This window comes from Nannospalax galili, unplaced genomic scaffold, assembly GCF_000622305.1.
Source record: "Nannospalax galili isolate Female #2095 unplaced genomic scaffold, S.galili_v1.0 scaffold179, whole genome shotgun sequence".
Lineage (NCBI taxonomy): Eukaryota > Metazoa > Chordata > Mammalia > Rodentia > Spalacidae > Nannospalax > Nannospalax galili.
The window spans coordinates 1,115,817-1,131,180 of record NW_008342627.1 but is presented as its reverse complement, the minus strand read 5'-3'; the positions used below and the strand labels follow the sequence as shown (position 1 = coordinate 1,131,180).

At 49.4% G+C, this 15,364-nt stretch overlaps 1 protein-coding gene across 2 annotated transcripts in view; it reads left to right on the top strand.

The window, feature by feature from the left end:
• Positions 1-15,364, top strand: part of Usp13 (ubiquitin specific peptidase 13) — a 121,523-nt gene that overhangs the window by 18,726 nt on the left and 87,433 nt on the right. The window contains exons 2-3 of one of the 2 annotated variants that reach the window (XM_008838656.3): positions 1,150-1,275; positions 10,749-10,809. In XM_008838656.3, the coding sequence (XP_008836878.1) occupies positions 1,150-1,275; positions 10,749-10,809 (187 nt within the window). The remainder of the gene's footprint in view (positions 1-1,149; positions 1,276-10,748; positions 10,810-15,364) is intronic. The other variant, XM_008838657.3, reaches the window with a different exon arrangement.

Sequence of the window (15,364 nt, the reverse complement as noted above, 5' to 3'; positions counted from 1 at the left end):
CCTCCCTCCCTCCCTCCCTCCCTCCCTCCCTCCCTTTCTTCCTTTGGATCTCACTCTATAGCCCAGACTGGCCTCAGAGTCACAATCCTCCTGCCTCATCCTCCTGAGTACTGAGATTATAGGTGTGTTTCACCATACTTAGGAACGGGATGACTGTAGTCTACTAGGATCCACCTTCTTTGAAAGAAGGCTAGGTAATTTTACAGCCTAAGTGTACAGAGAGTCTTGTCCTAGGCAAAGTGAGAAAAAAAGAGATGAAATGGAGATAGAAAATCAAGTATCTGAAACATGAACATTTTGTGAAATAATTTCATATGCTTTGAAATGTGGCAAAGAGATTGAAAAGAGAAACAGATTCAAATCTAACTCTAAATCTTCCAGGCTGTATGAACTTGGGAAAATGACTTACGCTTAAGTTTTTTTTTTTTTTTCTTTTAAACTGTAAAAGGGAAATACTGACAAGCAACACGTAGTGGTTCACAGAAGTAATGATTGACTTAGCAGGTGTGTGTGTTAGAGTCTCTGTGACAAACGCACAAGAAATCCAGTGGAGGAAAGATTTATTCTGGGCCACAGTGTCAGAAATCTCAATCCCCGGCTGGCCTATTCCATCGCTGTGGTCTGTGGCGAGTTAGAACATTGACAGGGGAGCACACGGCAGAGTAAAGCTGCTTACATCACCGCAGTCCAGAAGCAGGGAGGGATTGCCTGCACTAGCTGGCCTATTCCTGCTTCTGTTCTTCCATCTAGGCCCTGACTTACTGGACCTGCCCACTGTCAGAACACCACCCCCACCGCCAGTGAATCCTTCTTGGAAACTCACAAGCCCAGAAGTTCCACTAAACTGACAATTGAGATGTGCCTCACAACATGCAGCCCACAGCTCCTCTCTTTCTCTTCGTTTGATCCATGTGGAGAGTCAGACACATGTGTTTCCAGAGCCTGTGCTGTCTCACTCTGGGTGAAGGTCATCTGCATTTGATAAGCATGGTCCTTTACGGAGTCATTGGGCTGCTGCAGATTCCTACGGGAGTCATGGCGCCCCTTGCTGACCTTTGTGTTCATCACTTTCCTTCTTCCCCTTCTCTGTATCTTGATGGCTTGGCCAGGCATCCTTGGCTAACGCTGTGCCCTGTCTCTTTCTTCTAGAACTCTGAAGGCGGACTCTATGTATGCATGAATACATTTTTGGCCTTTGGAAGGGAACATGTTGAAAGACATTTTCGAAAAACTGGACAGAGCGTGTACATGCATCTGAAAAGACACGTGAGAGAGGTGAGGTGGACAGTGGGCTTTGGAGTCTTCATTGACTGGTTTCAGCAGGCTCTGTTGCAGGTCTTACCACACCTGTGCAGCTCCCCGTTCCCTTTGATGACGGGAGTCCCAGCACAGGTCCCTGCCCCCAACTTGTGCAGCTCCCCATTCCCTTTGATGATGGGAGTCCCAGCACAGGTCCCTGCCCCCAACTTGTGCAGCTCCCTTTGATGACGGGAGTCCCAGCATAGGTCCCTGCCCCCCACTTGTGCAGCTCCCCATTCCCTTTGATGACGGGAGTCCCAGCATAGGTCCCTGCCCCCCACTTGTGCAGCTCCCCATTCCCTTTGATGACGGGAGTCCCAGCACAGGTCCCTGCCCCCCACTTGTGCAGCTCCCCATTCCCTTTGATGATGGGAGTCCCAGCACAGGTCCCTGCCCCCATCCCTGTCTGTATCCTTCCCAACTTTGTCTTTCCTCTGGGCTACTGGCTGGAATTAAGAAGCTATGGAGTTGACTGATTGGAAAAAATAATTTTAAGTTTAAAAATATAAAAAAGTACAAAAATAATGTACCTTCTTTATTCTTGAGAATTTCATACATGTATAAAATGAAACCTGATCATATCCCCTCCCATTTCCCCTCCAACTCTCCCTAAATCTTTCCCAACATGAACCCCTCTCTCCAAAATTCATGTTCTTTTTTGATAGCCCTTTAAGTCAGTTAGTGCTGCTGATATGTATATGTGTGTGGTGCCATCCACTGGAACATGGGAAAGAAGACTGATGCTCCCTCCCCAGCAGCTGCCAATCACCAATATCTCCCCAGTAAGGGGTGGGGCCTGGAGACCATCTCCCTCCTCCAGTAGCTCCCCAGTAAGGGGTGGGGCCTGGAGACCATCTCCCTCCTCCAGTAGCTCCCCAGTAAGGGGTGGGGCCTGGAGATCATCTTCCCCATCTAAGCTGGAATTTTGGCTGGATCCATCTTTGCAGGTAGGGCCAGCTGCTGTGAGTTCATGAGTGTGGTAGCCATGCCATGTCCAGAAGACGGCATTTCACAGCCCTCCTCCCCATCCTTATAATCTTCCTGCCTCTCCCACAATGTCACCTGAGCCCTGGTGGTGGTGGTTGCTGAAAGTGCCCCCAGGGCTGAGCATGAAGTCTTTTATTCTCTGCACTTTGGCCAGTTATGTGCCACTGCGCCGACCACTGCCTACTGCAGAAAGAAGCTTCTTTGATCAAGGTTGAGAGTGCCCCAGGTCTGTGGGTGCAGGCTTTAGAAAAGTAGCAGCAGGGCCTCTGACCTCCCTGGCATGGATTTTTGACCAGGGTTCTAGTGCCAGGCATGAAATTTCCTCCTGTGGAGCAGTCCTCATATCCAATTCCAACCAGAAAGTGGTTTGTTACCCTATAACAGACATGCCCCTATTGTAGCTGTGACAGTCATGCTAGTAGGGCACTGGTGTGCGTGACTGTCCGACAGGTCAGTATTGCACTGGTGTGTGCGACTGTCCGACAGGTCGGTAGTGCAGCATGCAGGGTCCAGCGCTGGGCAAGGCCTTTGATGTCTTTTCTTCCCCAGCAGCCTGCTCAGCATCTTCCGGTACTGTGAAAGCTGGCCAGCAGTGGGGAGGCTTCCCAGTTGGGTGGAGATTGATATCTGTGTCCTGTAGCCAACTGTGTGGGGTCTTCTGCAATATGTGTCTCACCACATAGTTATGGTGGGTGACCAAGGGCACTGGCGATAGCCCATGTTGTCCTGGAGACCTCGGGGCCTCCAAAGTGTTACTCTCGTTATTTTCATGCATTTAATTCTATTTTATTTACATTTAAGCATTCATCAATAATACCTGCTATGACCACGTTAACATGTAATACCGGCTATGACCACGTTAACATGTAATACCGGCTATGACCACGTTAACATGTAATTCTGTATAGTGTCTCTCAGTCAGTGTTTTTGAAATCTGTCCATGCTGAGCTGCATCTGGATGAACGTCATACCAGAGTTATTTAGTGTGGTATCCTAGGAGACCTGATAAGTTATTTTATTCCCTTGTTGATGAACATTTAGGTGGTTTCTGCTTTTTTGCAACTGTGAACATTTTTATGCACTTTCCATAGAGGCTCATGTGCAAAGATTTCTGTAGGAAAATTGCCTATGAGATGCACTGCTGGATCATGGGGATTGACCTTCATTTTTGTCAGGGGTCGGTGAGCCTCCCCAGAGGGATGCACAGCGTGTCTTCCTGTCTGTGGTGGTATGGAGTTTCTGCCTTCCTGTACCTTACCCACCCTTGGCTAGACTTTTAATCTTTGCTATCTAGTGGCTACAAAGTGCCATCAAAATATTTGGGAGTCTGAAGAGATGGCTCAGCAATTAAGAGAATGTACTGCTCTTGCTGAGGACCAGAGCTCTATTCCAAGCACCCATGTGGGCAGCTCACAGCCTCCTGTAACTCCAGCTCTTGGGGGTCCAACACCTCTGGCCTCTGCAGGCACCTGCATGTGAGCGTACATGTGCACACACACACACACAATTAAAGTGTTAAAAATAAAATAAATATATACTTAAAAATGTATTACTCCCTATGTGTGTGTGCACGTGTGGAGGTCAGAGGACAACTTTTGGGAGTTGGTTCTCTCCTTCCACCTTCTAGATCTAGAGATTGAACTCAGGTCATCAGGCTTGAACAGCAAGCACTTTTACCTAACCACTGAGGCAGCTTGCTGGCCCTCTTATTGCTCATTCTATTATGGCTTTTATTTTTTGCATATTTATTTGGTTGCTGATGTTAATTTGTGAATATCCAACTTACGTAATCCTAGTAATTTGGAGACTGTCTTGGATCTTCCAAGTAGTCGATTCTGATTTGAATTTTATTTTTTCTCTCATGTTACCCTACATGATATGTTGAAAAACCACAAGATCAGAGAAGCACACGTTCAAAGATTAGCTTTGAAATAATTTAGTTTTATCCTGATGTTATGTGATTTGCATTTGCTCCTCCTGTTGGGGTCTGTGACAGTTCTTATGAAGACTACTTCATTTCATGTCTTAGTGTAAAATGAAATTAAGAAGGAACCAAGGTCCAGAGACAAAGCCCGCTCGGTGTCAGGAGTTGGCAGAGGCATGAGATCTGTTGATCTCGTGTGGTCAGTTCTGTGTCTGAAATTTGAAGTTAGACTTTTCACTTTTGGCTATGACATTTTTGCTTTCACCTGTGTGGTCCTGTTTTGATCTGCCGTTTTCTGGGCTTGAGTCCTCAGGCAGACTTGCTCAGCCTGCCTCTCATGACTCATGGCTTAAAACACTGTGTCATCAACCATGTCCTCAACTGACCCTTGTCCTTAATGATGCTCCAGACGTCATCCGGTTGACGCATTGATGCTTTGATGAAGCGATGCTGGGACCCTACACAGCTGTGGGGCTTGGGACCACATTAGTCCATTTTGTATTACTATAATGAAGTATCAGAGATGGGCTAGCTTTATAAAGAAAAGAGTTTTATTTACCTCATGGTTTGGGGTCTAAAAATCCAAAAAAGCATTATGCAGCCTCTAACAAGCTCCCCATAGTGGGTTGGTAGATGGCCGAGTATGTGTGAGAGGCCAGAGAGACTGGGTCCCACAATTCCTTCTGAGGATGTGCCCCTACTGGCATAAGGGTCTCCCACTCGACCTCATTTTTAAAGGTCCACCACTGTCCAATACCATGTAAGGAAACAAACACACGAACCTGGGACACAAACAGTGTCCCAAACATGGTAGGTACCATGCTAGTATCCTGGACTTGCCCTCTGTTGGCCCCTCACTTCTGTGTCCTTTTCCATTGCTCTGAGTGGCGATAAGATGCAGATGTTCTCCTCAAGTCTTCAAAGTGCTAGGGGCCACTCTGTTTAGACTTGGACTCTGCAGGGTCCACAGAGACCCCTGATGAGAACTCCTGGGACTTATTTCTTGCCCTCTGAAAGCTATCTGCCTATCGGTCCATATCTGTTTCCTTCCCACCCCAACAGAAGTCTACGTTCCACCTGTCTTTGTGGTCCCGACTCCCTTTGCTTTGGGGGACTCATTCTTTGGTTAATTCCTAAAAGCTCCCCCATCTGACTTACTTTCTCCATCTTCAAACAGAACACCGTACAGAGCCATCCTCTCATTTGTGTCCTACTGTGGTTAGCACAGTCTTTAATTGAAGCATCTTTTTGTTTAATTTGATTTTATTAAATTTTGTTGTATTTCATACAGAATATCTCAAACAATCGGAATCATCTTTATAGTCCCATCCCCACCAGCACCCTCCCATAGACACCCCCCCTGCCCACTGGAAGCCCTATACCCTGTCCTGGGTGTTAAGGCCCACTGTGTCAAGTCAGTGTCCCCAGACCTTCCCCAATGCAAGTCCATCTAGTCAGATCCCTCTCCTCTATCTATCCAAACAGCTATCCTTCCCTTCCCTTCCCTTCTCTTCTCTTCCTTTCTCTTCTTCCTTTCCTTTCCTTTCTTTCTTTCTTTCTTTCTTTCCTTTCCTTTCCTTTCCTTTCCTTTCCTTTCCTTTCCTTTTCTTTTCTTTCTTTTCCTTCCTTCCTCCCTCCCTCCCTCCCTCCCTCCCTTCCTTTTTTTAACAGAGCTTAGGGTGGGGGCTTATTTACAGAGAAGTGGGTGCCCCCCATTTATGGCTGCACTGGAAAGTCCACACTCAAGTATAGATCCTGTGACTTCTCAACAACCTCAGAAAGCGGTGAGAGAGGGGCCTCCTGGCATTCTTGGCTTATATGTCCTTGGCCCCTCCCCCACATGCAGCTAAGGGCAATGACTGGGTGGGTTCTCTTAGCCACTGCCGTGGTCTCCCTGTATTTAAGACTCAGTGCTGCGTCCCACCGAGGCCACTGATCACTGGAACTTCCCGGCTCGTTAGCGAGATCTTCGTAGTGTATCTAAGTAGCCAGATACACTAGCTCTGAGGTTCCTTGAAGATTTGGCACTGTTTCTCTTCCTGCTTGTTTTCTTTTTTGAGACAGGGTCTCCCTGTAGCCCCAGCTGGCCTGGAACTCACTATGTAGACCAGGCTGGCCTCAGTCTCACAGAGATCCCCCTGCTTCTGCCTCCGGAGTGCTGGGATTAAAGGCGTGCACCACCACGCCCGGCTTCTCATCCTGCTTTCTTGGGGTCATCCTGTCCTGTCTTCACTCTTCTTTCCTGGGTGCCTGTTGAGCTCGCATGCTTCCTCACTTAACCCCCTTACCTTCATTCCCAGGATGCCGTTTGACTGGCCGTTCCTCTTTCTCTGATGTGGTCTGCGTACATCATTCTTGTTTAACCACTTGCTCTACACAAGGACTTCCAAGTTAGTGTCTCCATAGAGCTGAAGATTGGGCCATCCCAGTCTGACTTCTGTTTGTCTTCTCAGCATCTGATAGGCAGCTCAGGTCCTGTGTGCATAGACGGCACTCAGTGTCCACTGTCAGCTCAGGTCTGGTATGCCCAGACGGCACTCAGCGTCCGCTGTCGGCTCAGGTCCGGTGTGCCCAGACGGCACTCAGCGTCCGCTGTCGGCTCAGGTCCGGTGTGCCCAGACGGCACTCAGCGTCCGCTGTCGGCTCAGGTCCGGTGTGCCCAGACGGCACTCAGCGTCCGCTGTCGGCTCAGGTCCGGTGTGCCCAGACGGCACTCAGCATCCGCTGTCGGCTCAGGTCCGGTGTGCCCAGACGGCACTCAGCGTCCGCTGTCGGCTCCGGTCCGGTGTGCCCAGACGGCACTCAGCATCCGCTGTCGGCTCAGGTCCGGTGGGCCCAGACGGCACTCAGCGTCCGCTGTCGGCTCCGGTCCGGTGTGCCCAGACGGCACTCAGCATCCGCTGTCGGCTCAGGTCCGGTGGGCCCAGACGGCACTCAGCGTCCGCTGTCGGCTCCGGTCCGGTGTGCCCAGACGGCACTCAGCATCCGCTGTCGGCTCAGGTCCGGTGGGCCCAGACGGCACTCAGCGTCCGCTGTCGGCTCCGGTCCGGTGTGCCCAGACGGCACTCAGCATCCGCTGTCGGCTCAGGTCCGGTGGGCCCAGACGGCACTCAGCGTCCGCTGTCGGCTCCGGTCCGGTGTGCCCAGACGGCACTCAGCATCCGCTGTCGGCTCAGGTCCGGTGGGCCCAGACGGCACTCAGCGTCCGCTGTCGGCTCCGGTCCGGTGTGCCCAGACGGCACTCAGCATCCGCTGTCGGCTCAGGTCCGGTGGGCCCAGACGGCACTCAGCGTCCGCTGTCGGCTCCGGTCCGGTGTGCCCAGACGGCACTCAGCATCCGCTGTCGGCTCAGGTCCGGTGGGCCCAGACGGCACTCAGCGTCCGCTGTCGGCTCCGGTCCGGTGTGCCCAGACGGCACTCAGCATCCGCTGTCGGCTCAGGTCCGGTGGGCCCAGACGGCACTCAGCGTCCGCTGTCGGCTCAGGTCCGGTGTGCCCAGACGGCACTCAGCGTCCGCTGTCGGCTCAGGTCCGGTGTGCCCAGACGGCACTCAGCGTCCGCTGTCGGCTCCGGTCCGGTGTGCCCAGACGGCACTCAGCATCCGCTGTCGGCTCAGGTCCGGTGTGCCCAGACGGCACTCAGCGTCTGCTGTCAGCTCAGGTCCGGTGTGCCCAGACGGCACTCAGCATCCTCTGTCAGCTCAGGTCCGGTGTGCCCAGACGGCACTCAGCGTCCGCTGTCGGCTCAGGTCCGGTGTGCCCAGACGGCACTCAGCGTCTGCTGTCAGCTTTGCCCACCCTTGTGAATTCTAGAAAGCCAGCGATTTTTTGGCTCTGCTTTCCTGACCAATCTTCCCGGTGACAGGTCTTGTCATCTAGACTTCCCACACAGCTCTGAAGTCCATCCTGCCCACACCGCCCTGGCTGTCAGTGCTCAGTGCTCTGTGTTCCCGAGACAGCTTACCGACTCCTCTCTCTCCCGTCAGACCTGTAGTCTTCACTCCTGCTCAGGCCACACTCTGCCTGCTTGGGTCTTTCCAATGCATACTGCTGTCACCTGTGGCCCACAGGCCTCAGACTCTGACAGGTGTCCCTGTGCTGTAGAGCCAAGTCCAAACCCTGGCTCATGATTGGGCCCGTGGCCTTTCCAGCTCTGTCTTACTGCATCACCTTTGTGTTCCGTACATGGCAAAACCACTTCTCCTTTCTGGAACGCACTGTGATTTCATGCCTATGTATGTATGTGAGTTTTCTCTGTCTTATTTCTCCCTTCACTTCTCTCTTATCTGTGCTCTCTGTGGAAAAAATAGCCATTCAACAATCCATCTACCCACCCACCTATCCATCCCTCCACCCACCCACCCATCTACTCCTCCATTAATTCATCCATCTACCTATCCATCAATCCACCTATCTGTCCATCCCATCCATCCATCCATCCATCCATCCATCTATCCATTTACCCATTCATCCATCCACCCATCAATCCATCCATCCATCCATCCATCCATCTCTCTCTCTATTACTTCATCTCTCTACCTCTCCATCAGTCTGCCTATTGATCCATCTACTCATCTATCCACCTGTCCATTCATCCATCTACCCACCCATCTACTCCATTAATTCATCCATCCACCTATCCCGCATCTGTCCATCCCATCCATCCACCTATCCATCTATCCACCTGTCCATTCATCCATCTACCCACCCATCTACTCCATTAATTCATCCATCCACCTATCCCCGCATCTGTCCATCCCATCCATCCACCTATCCATCTATTCATCCTTACATCCACCCATTCATCCACCCCCCCCACCTATCCACCTATCCATCCATCCATCCATCCATCCATCCATCCATCCATCCATCCCCCCACCTATCCACCTATCCATCCATCCATCCATCCATCCATCCATCCATCCATCCATCCATCCCCGCACCTATCCACCTATCCATCCATCCATCTATCCATCCATCCACCCCCCCCACCTATCCACCTATCCATCAATCCAGCCATCCGTTTACCCCTCCATTAACTCATTCATCCACAATACCGAGTATCTTCTGTATATGAGCACCACCTCTCTTCTTTCGTGACCAGTCCTGGCCACGCCTCCACCCCCAGATGCACCATTTCCCTCACTGATTGCACCTCCTTTTGAACTTCTACTCGTTCTCAGGATTTATTGTGCTTTTTGTCTATACTTTATTCCCCTTCTGTGTTGGTAAGCTCCCCGAGGGAATTATTGTGTGTTCGTTCAGTTTGCACTTGAGCTGTAGCACAGAGCCTGACACTCAGGCACAGTCCTATTTCCTGAGGGAAGAGTTTCAGTTCCCAAGCCCTGTCACAGTCTTTAGTTGGAAGTTCTTTTGTTCTTTTTTTCCCAAAAGGAGTGGGTCTGATCCCAGTCTAAGACCTGAACCCACAAAGTGGTTCACCCATCCCCGTGCAGGCCCTCTTCGCCATCATTCAGAAACGAGACAAGGAAGAGGATGCACACACTTCTGTGGAGAGATTTCAAGTGATGCCCGGGGTGGTGGAGTGGCTGTTTGGTCCATGTTTCATTCCTGTTTGAGGGAATGAGTGGTGGGGAGAAGGATTCTAGAGAGGAGACACACACAGCCTCGGAGTTTGGAGAGACGTTTTTGAGATGAGTGTTCTGTAATTTTGAGATTGCTTTTATGAGAACTGTGAACCTCCAGTGGAAGCTGTGAACTTATGAGAATTACAGAGTTGAGTCAGCTTTCAATACCAGACAATAAGTGTGGGTACATCTGGGACTTCTAAGACAAATTAAATGAGAAAACAAATGAAATGCTGTGCATGGCCTTGACTCATGTGGCTGTGGGGTTAGGATGCTGGGGTTGAACCCTGGATTCAGTGAATGATCTGTGTTCTCTAATAGCTAAGAAGACATACAGTCTGAAAATAGTTTGGGCCAATTGAAACAAAGATTATTAGCATCTGTTTGAGAGAGAAGTGATGTGTGTGAGCATCCGATGAATGACTGCGGTTGTCTAACCCTGTCGTGGTCACTTGCTCAACCTTGCTACGACTTCCCAATAGCCAGGAAAAAAGCTTAGAATGCAGCCAACCCTCTGGTGGTCCTCAGAAAACAATTTTGGGGGGTAGTTTGAATTTTCAGGTGACCAGAATGTCAGTGACTCTCTATCAATGGTTATAAAATCTATGAACAGTTAGTGTTGCGCATAGACTCCGAGAGCCACCATCTTTTTTCCCCAAGTCAGCCCCTCAGCCTGGGCTCCAGCCCTCCTGGGAGGGACAGTGCCCATGAGGTCACCTCAGTCTCTGTTTGTACTTACTTTTCCTGGAGGATTTATAACTTGGTGAAAATCCCTGGGGCAGTAGAAGGGTCCTCTACCTGTCTGCCGGGATCCTGCTTATCCTGCATCTGTAGTCCAGGTAGAAATTTCCTCTCAGCCTTCTGTACTGGGAAACCTTTGAGGCACACATTTCGTTGTCAAACTGGTTAATTTATGGGCTGTATTTTAACCATCTGTTGTTTTCTTTTCAGAAGGTGAGAGGTGCATCTGGTGGAGCTTTGCCGAAAAGGAGGAATTCCAAGATTTTTTTAGGTAATTCAGTTATTACTGTGATAGATAGATTTTGTCTGTCTGTCTGTTTCTGTCGCTGTTGCAGTGTCTCTGTCCTTCTCCTTCTCTGTTTGATTTGAAGCAATGATTGTCGTGTTACTGCTCCACAGTTTAGGGATGAGGATGTCCGTTTAAACACCGCCTCCATTTTGCATTCCCCCGGAGTGCAGGATGCTTTGGGCATGGATTTGGGCCCAGGGCTTTGAAGCAGTTATGGCTAGAGTTCTTTCTCTCTGTCTCTGTCTCTGTCTCTCTTTCCATGCACATAGTCTAGCAGTTGACATCAGATATCTTCCTCAATCACTCTCCACTTTATTTTTTGAGACAGGGTCTTTCATGGAACCTGGAGGCCACCAGTTCGACTAGCCTGGCTGGCCGGTGAGCTCCAGGGGTCCTGGATCTTCTGGTCTGCAGGTCATAGCCACATCCTAGTTTTTTTTTTTTTCTTCCTCCAAATGTGCGTTCTGGGGATTAAACTTAGGTCCTTTGCTTGCAAGGCAGGCACATTACTAACTAAGCTGTCCCCCTTAGCCTGTTTGGTCTCTTTCTTTACTGACTTTAGGGAAGAGCCAGTTTTTCCTTCTCTAAAAATTAACAACAACAACAAAAAAACAGAAACAGAAGCAAACAAACAAAAACAGGGCTGGAGAGATGGCTCAGTGGTTAAGAGCACTGACTGCTCTTGCAGAGGACCTGGGCTCGATTCCCAGCACCCATATGGCAGCTACGAACCGTCCTTAACTCCAGTTCCAGGGAAATTTGAAGCCTTCTTCTGACCTCTGTGTCATTGCACAACACATGTGCACCCACATACATGCAGGCAATATACTCATACATGTAAAATAAAAATAATAAATCAAATATAAAAAAATAACCAAAAAATAGGCCTAATCCTAATAAGGATTCACCAGCCTTTTTTTGACCTCAAGATCCAACTCAGGATATCACATCAAACTTTCCTGTCCTTCACCACTTCCAATATATGGTAATTTCTCAGGCTTTGTCTTTAAACTGAGAAGAGCGCTCCTCAGTTATTTTGTAGAATGCACCTCAGTTTGGAAAACCTGAAGTTTTGCGTTTCTGGTAAGGCTGTGATAGAGGTATGAGTCCCGCTCAGCAGCTCAGTGGCTCAGTGGCAGGGCATGCATGATGCTGTTCATGTCTGCCTGTGCTGGTGTTGTTGAGCTTGATTGCTTGTTAAGGTAGTGTCTTCAGGGCTGGGAAGATGGCTGTCAGCACAGTGCCTACACAAGCAGGAGACCCTGAATTCAGATTCCCAGCACCCATGGTAAAAGCTGGCCATGGTGGTACTTGCTTGCAATCCTACCACTGGAAAGCAGGAAGAGGCTGGTCCCTGGGGCTCACTGGCTAGTCAGCCTGGGCTAATTGGCAAGTTCCAGGCCAGTGAGAGATGAGACACTGTCTTCAAAAACAAGGCAGAGAGTTATGAGAGAAGACACCTGACCTCTGGTCTCCTTATGAATTCACACACATGCATGCTCACTCCCACACACGTGCACACACAAAGCCACACATGCATACACACATATGCAGGAACTTCTAAAGGGTTTCTCCACTCTAAAGCTATAACTGATCAATACCTCAGGGTTCTGCTTTGGAAGTATGCACAAGCCTTGTTTCTCCTCAGAGCCTGGCCCGCTCATTTAGCGTCCGTGGCTCTTGCCTGTAACAGTGATCACGGCATTTCAATTTTCCTCATTGAGAAGAGCTAGTTTGGATTATGCAAATAACTGCTGATTTCTAGATCACATAACTATCTTTGTATTTGTGTTAAGTCTGATATGGTTTTCTCAGGAATAAAAAAATGGTTTTATATTGTCTGACAATATATGCTTGTGTCTCCAAATGCCTATGATTATTATTTGAAAGAAATTTCTTTTTTTTTGCATAGTATGGTTTCATTTTGGTAGAAACAACTGTATACATTATTGTACATGTGTGTTAAGTGTATACATGCACACGTCTCTGTGTTTGTATATATACATGGCTGTATGTGTGCATGGATGAATGCAGGCACATCTCTGTGTGTGTATTGTACACACATGTACATATTTAACTGGGAGACTGACAGAGCCTAGGAGAATATACTCCAGATGGTTAACTGTAGTTCTCATCTGATAAGATGGATGAGACTGAGTTTCTTCTTTTTGCTTGTCTGTGTTTAAACTTTTTGTTTCCTTGTTTGAGATGAAATCTTGCCATGTTGCCCAGATTGGCCTTGAATTCTTGGGCTCAAGCAGTTCTCCTGCCTCAGCCTCTCCAGTAGCTGGAGCTATGGCTGTGTGTCACTCAGCCTCACTAACACTCACTCACGAGGGACTAGGAGATGGCTCAGTACAGTGCCTGCTGTACATGTGAAGGCCGAGTTTGGATCCTCAGTAACCACAACCACATGAAAGTGATGTGTGATGGCACACATCTGTAACTCCAGCATGGCTGAGGGGGGTGTAGAGAGAGGCAGATCCCTGGAGCTCATTGACTGGCCAGCCTTGATGAATCAGTGAGATCTGGGTTTAGTGAGAAAACCTGTCTCAAAAAACACCTGGTGTCAACCTTTGGCCTCCACATGCATGTACAAACGTGCATACACACACACACATACACGTACACACAAACAGGTACATACACTGTGCATACACACAAAGACAGTGGATTGTTTGAGAAATGAAACCATCGATGTGAAGCTGAGTCTCCTCTCCTACTTGGTGCTCGTACTGGGTGCTGGCCCGGCCGTGTCTTCTGTCCCCGACTTGGTGCTCGTACTGGGTGCTGGCCCAAACGTGCATACACACACACACATACACGTACACACAAACAGGTACATACACTGTGCATACACACAAAGACAGTGGATTGTTTGAGAAATGAAACCATCGATGTGAAGCTGAGTCTCCTCTCCTACTTGGTGCTCGTACTGGGTGCTGGCCCGGCCGTGTCTTCTGTCCCCGACTTGGTGCTCGTACTGGGTGCTGGCCCAGCCGTGTCTTCTGTCCCCGACTTGGTGCTCGTACTGGGTGCTGGCCCGGCCGTGTCTTCTGTCCCCGACTTGGTGCTCGTACTGGGTGCTGGCCTGGCCGTGTCTTCTGTCCCCGACTTGGTGCTCGTACTGGGTGCTGGCCTGGCCGTGTCTTCTGTCCCCGACTTGGTGCTCGTACTGGGTGCTGGCCTGGCCGTGTCTTCTGTCCCCGACTTGGTGCTCGTACTGGGTGCTGGCCTGGCCGTGTCTTCTGTCCCCGACTTGGTGCTCGTACTGGGTGCTGGCCTGGCCGTGTCTTCTGTCCCTGACTTGGTACTCAGTCCTGCTGACTGTGTTTTTCCTCTTGCTTCCCAGCTGGTGGTCTTCTTGAGGAGACTTATTTAGAGCAGCTTTTCTTCCCTGGTCAGTCTTTCCCACTGCTCAGCGCACCATTGTGCCCCAACCCAGCCAACCAGCCCACTAGCCAACCTACCCTAAACCAGCCTAGAGTGAGCTCCAAAGGGGAAAGAGACACGTGCATTGGGCTGTTGAGTGCTTGCCACTCTAGTGTGACTTCTCACCAGGCAAATGGCTTCAACGGTGTCTTCTCAGAGGTAGAAATTACTAAACAACTTGACTTAGGTTGCCGCTTGTTTTTTTGTTTTGTTTTTTTTTTTTTGAGGCCGGGTCTCATGCAGCCCAGACCTCCCTCAGTCTCATGTGGCAGAGTTTGGTGTTGGACGCCCGACCTTCCTGCCTCCACCTCCCAATTTCTAGATTACTGGTGTGTGCCACCATGCATGGCTTTTTAAAGTTTTAAAATTTCCTTTGGTTTATGAGAAGTTAGTTGACATCCTTGCTTTCAACGTTTGTTGAAATCCAAAGTCACTTATTGTTACACCCATAGATTAGCATCTCTCAGCTCTCACCAGAGAAGCTTCTTCTCTCAGCAGATGGGGATTGACACAGAAATCCACAATTGGTCAAGAGACTAAGAGACTACAGAGTGCTCAGCCCTAAGTGGGACACCTGTGTCACGCCCTCTCCTCCCAGGGCTCAGGGATCATTGCAGAAGAGGGCATGGAAAGACTGTAAGAGCCAGAGTGGTGGAGGAACACGAGGAAACCATGTTTTCTGGACACAACAGGGCAGTTGCACATGTGAACCCAAAGTGCTTGGGACAGAATGCAGAAGACCTGTGCAAGTCCAAGCCAGACAAAACCTGAGCACAGATGGGGGAGGTGGACAAGAAATGTCAGCTTCTAGACTTGATAGGCCTTAAAAAGATAATAGAGGATATGAAATGGGGGGGGTGTTATAAGGGAGGGGTGGAGATTGGGGAGAAGGTCTGATATGATTTGAATATGACTAAAATACATTGTATGAAATGCTCAAAGATTCAATAAAAATATTTTAAAATTAAAGCCGAGTGTCATTAGGCCCAGGTGTATTTCTTCCTACTATCTATTTTACACCCAAGTGCCTTGATGTTAGTTTCCTCATCCCCTTCTGGATGTGGCTTCGGTTTCTGAGTTACAGCCCTCTTCCCCCCCCTCCCCC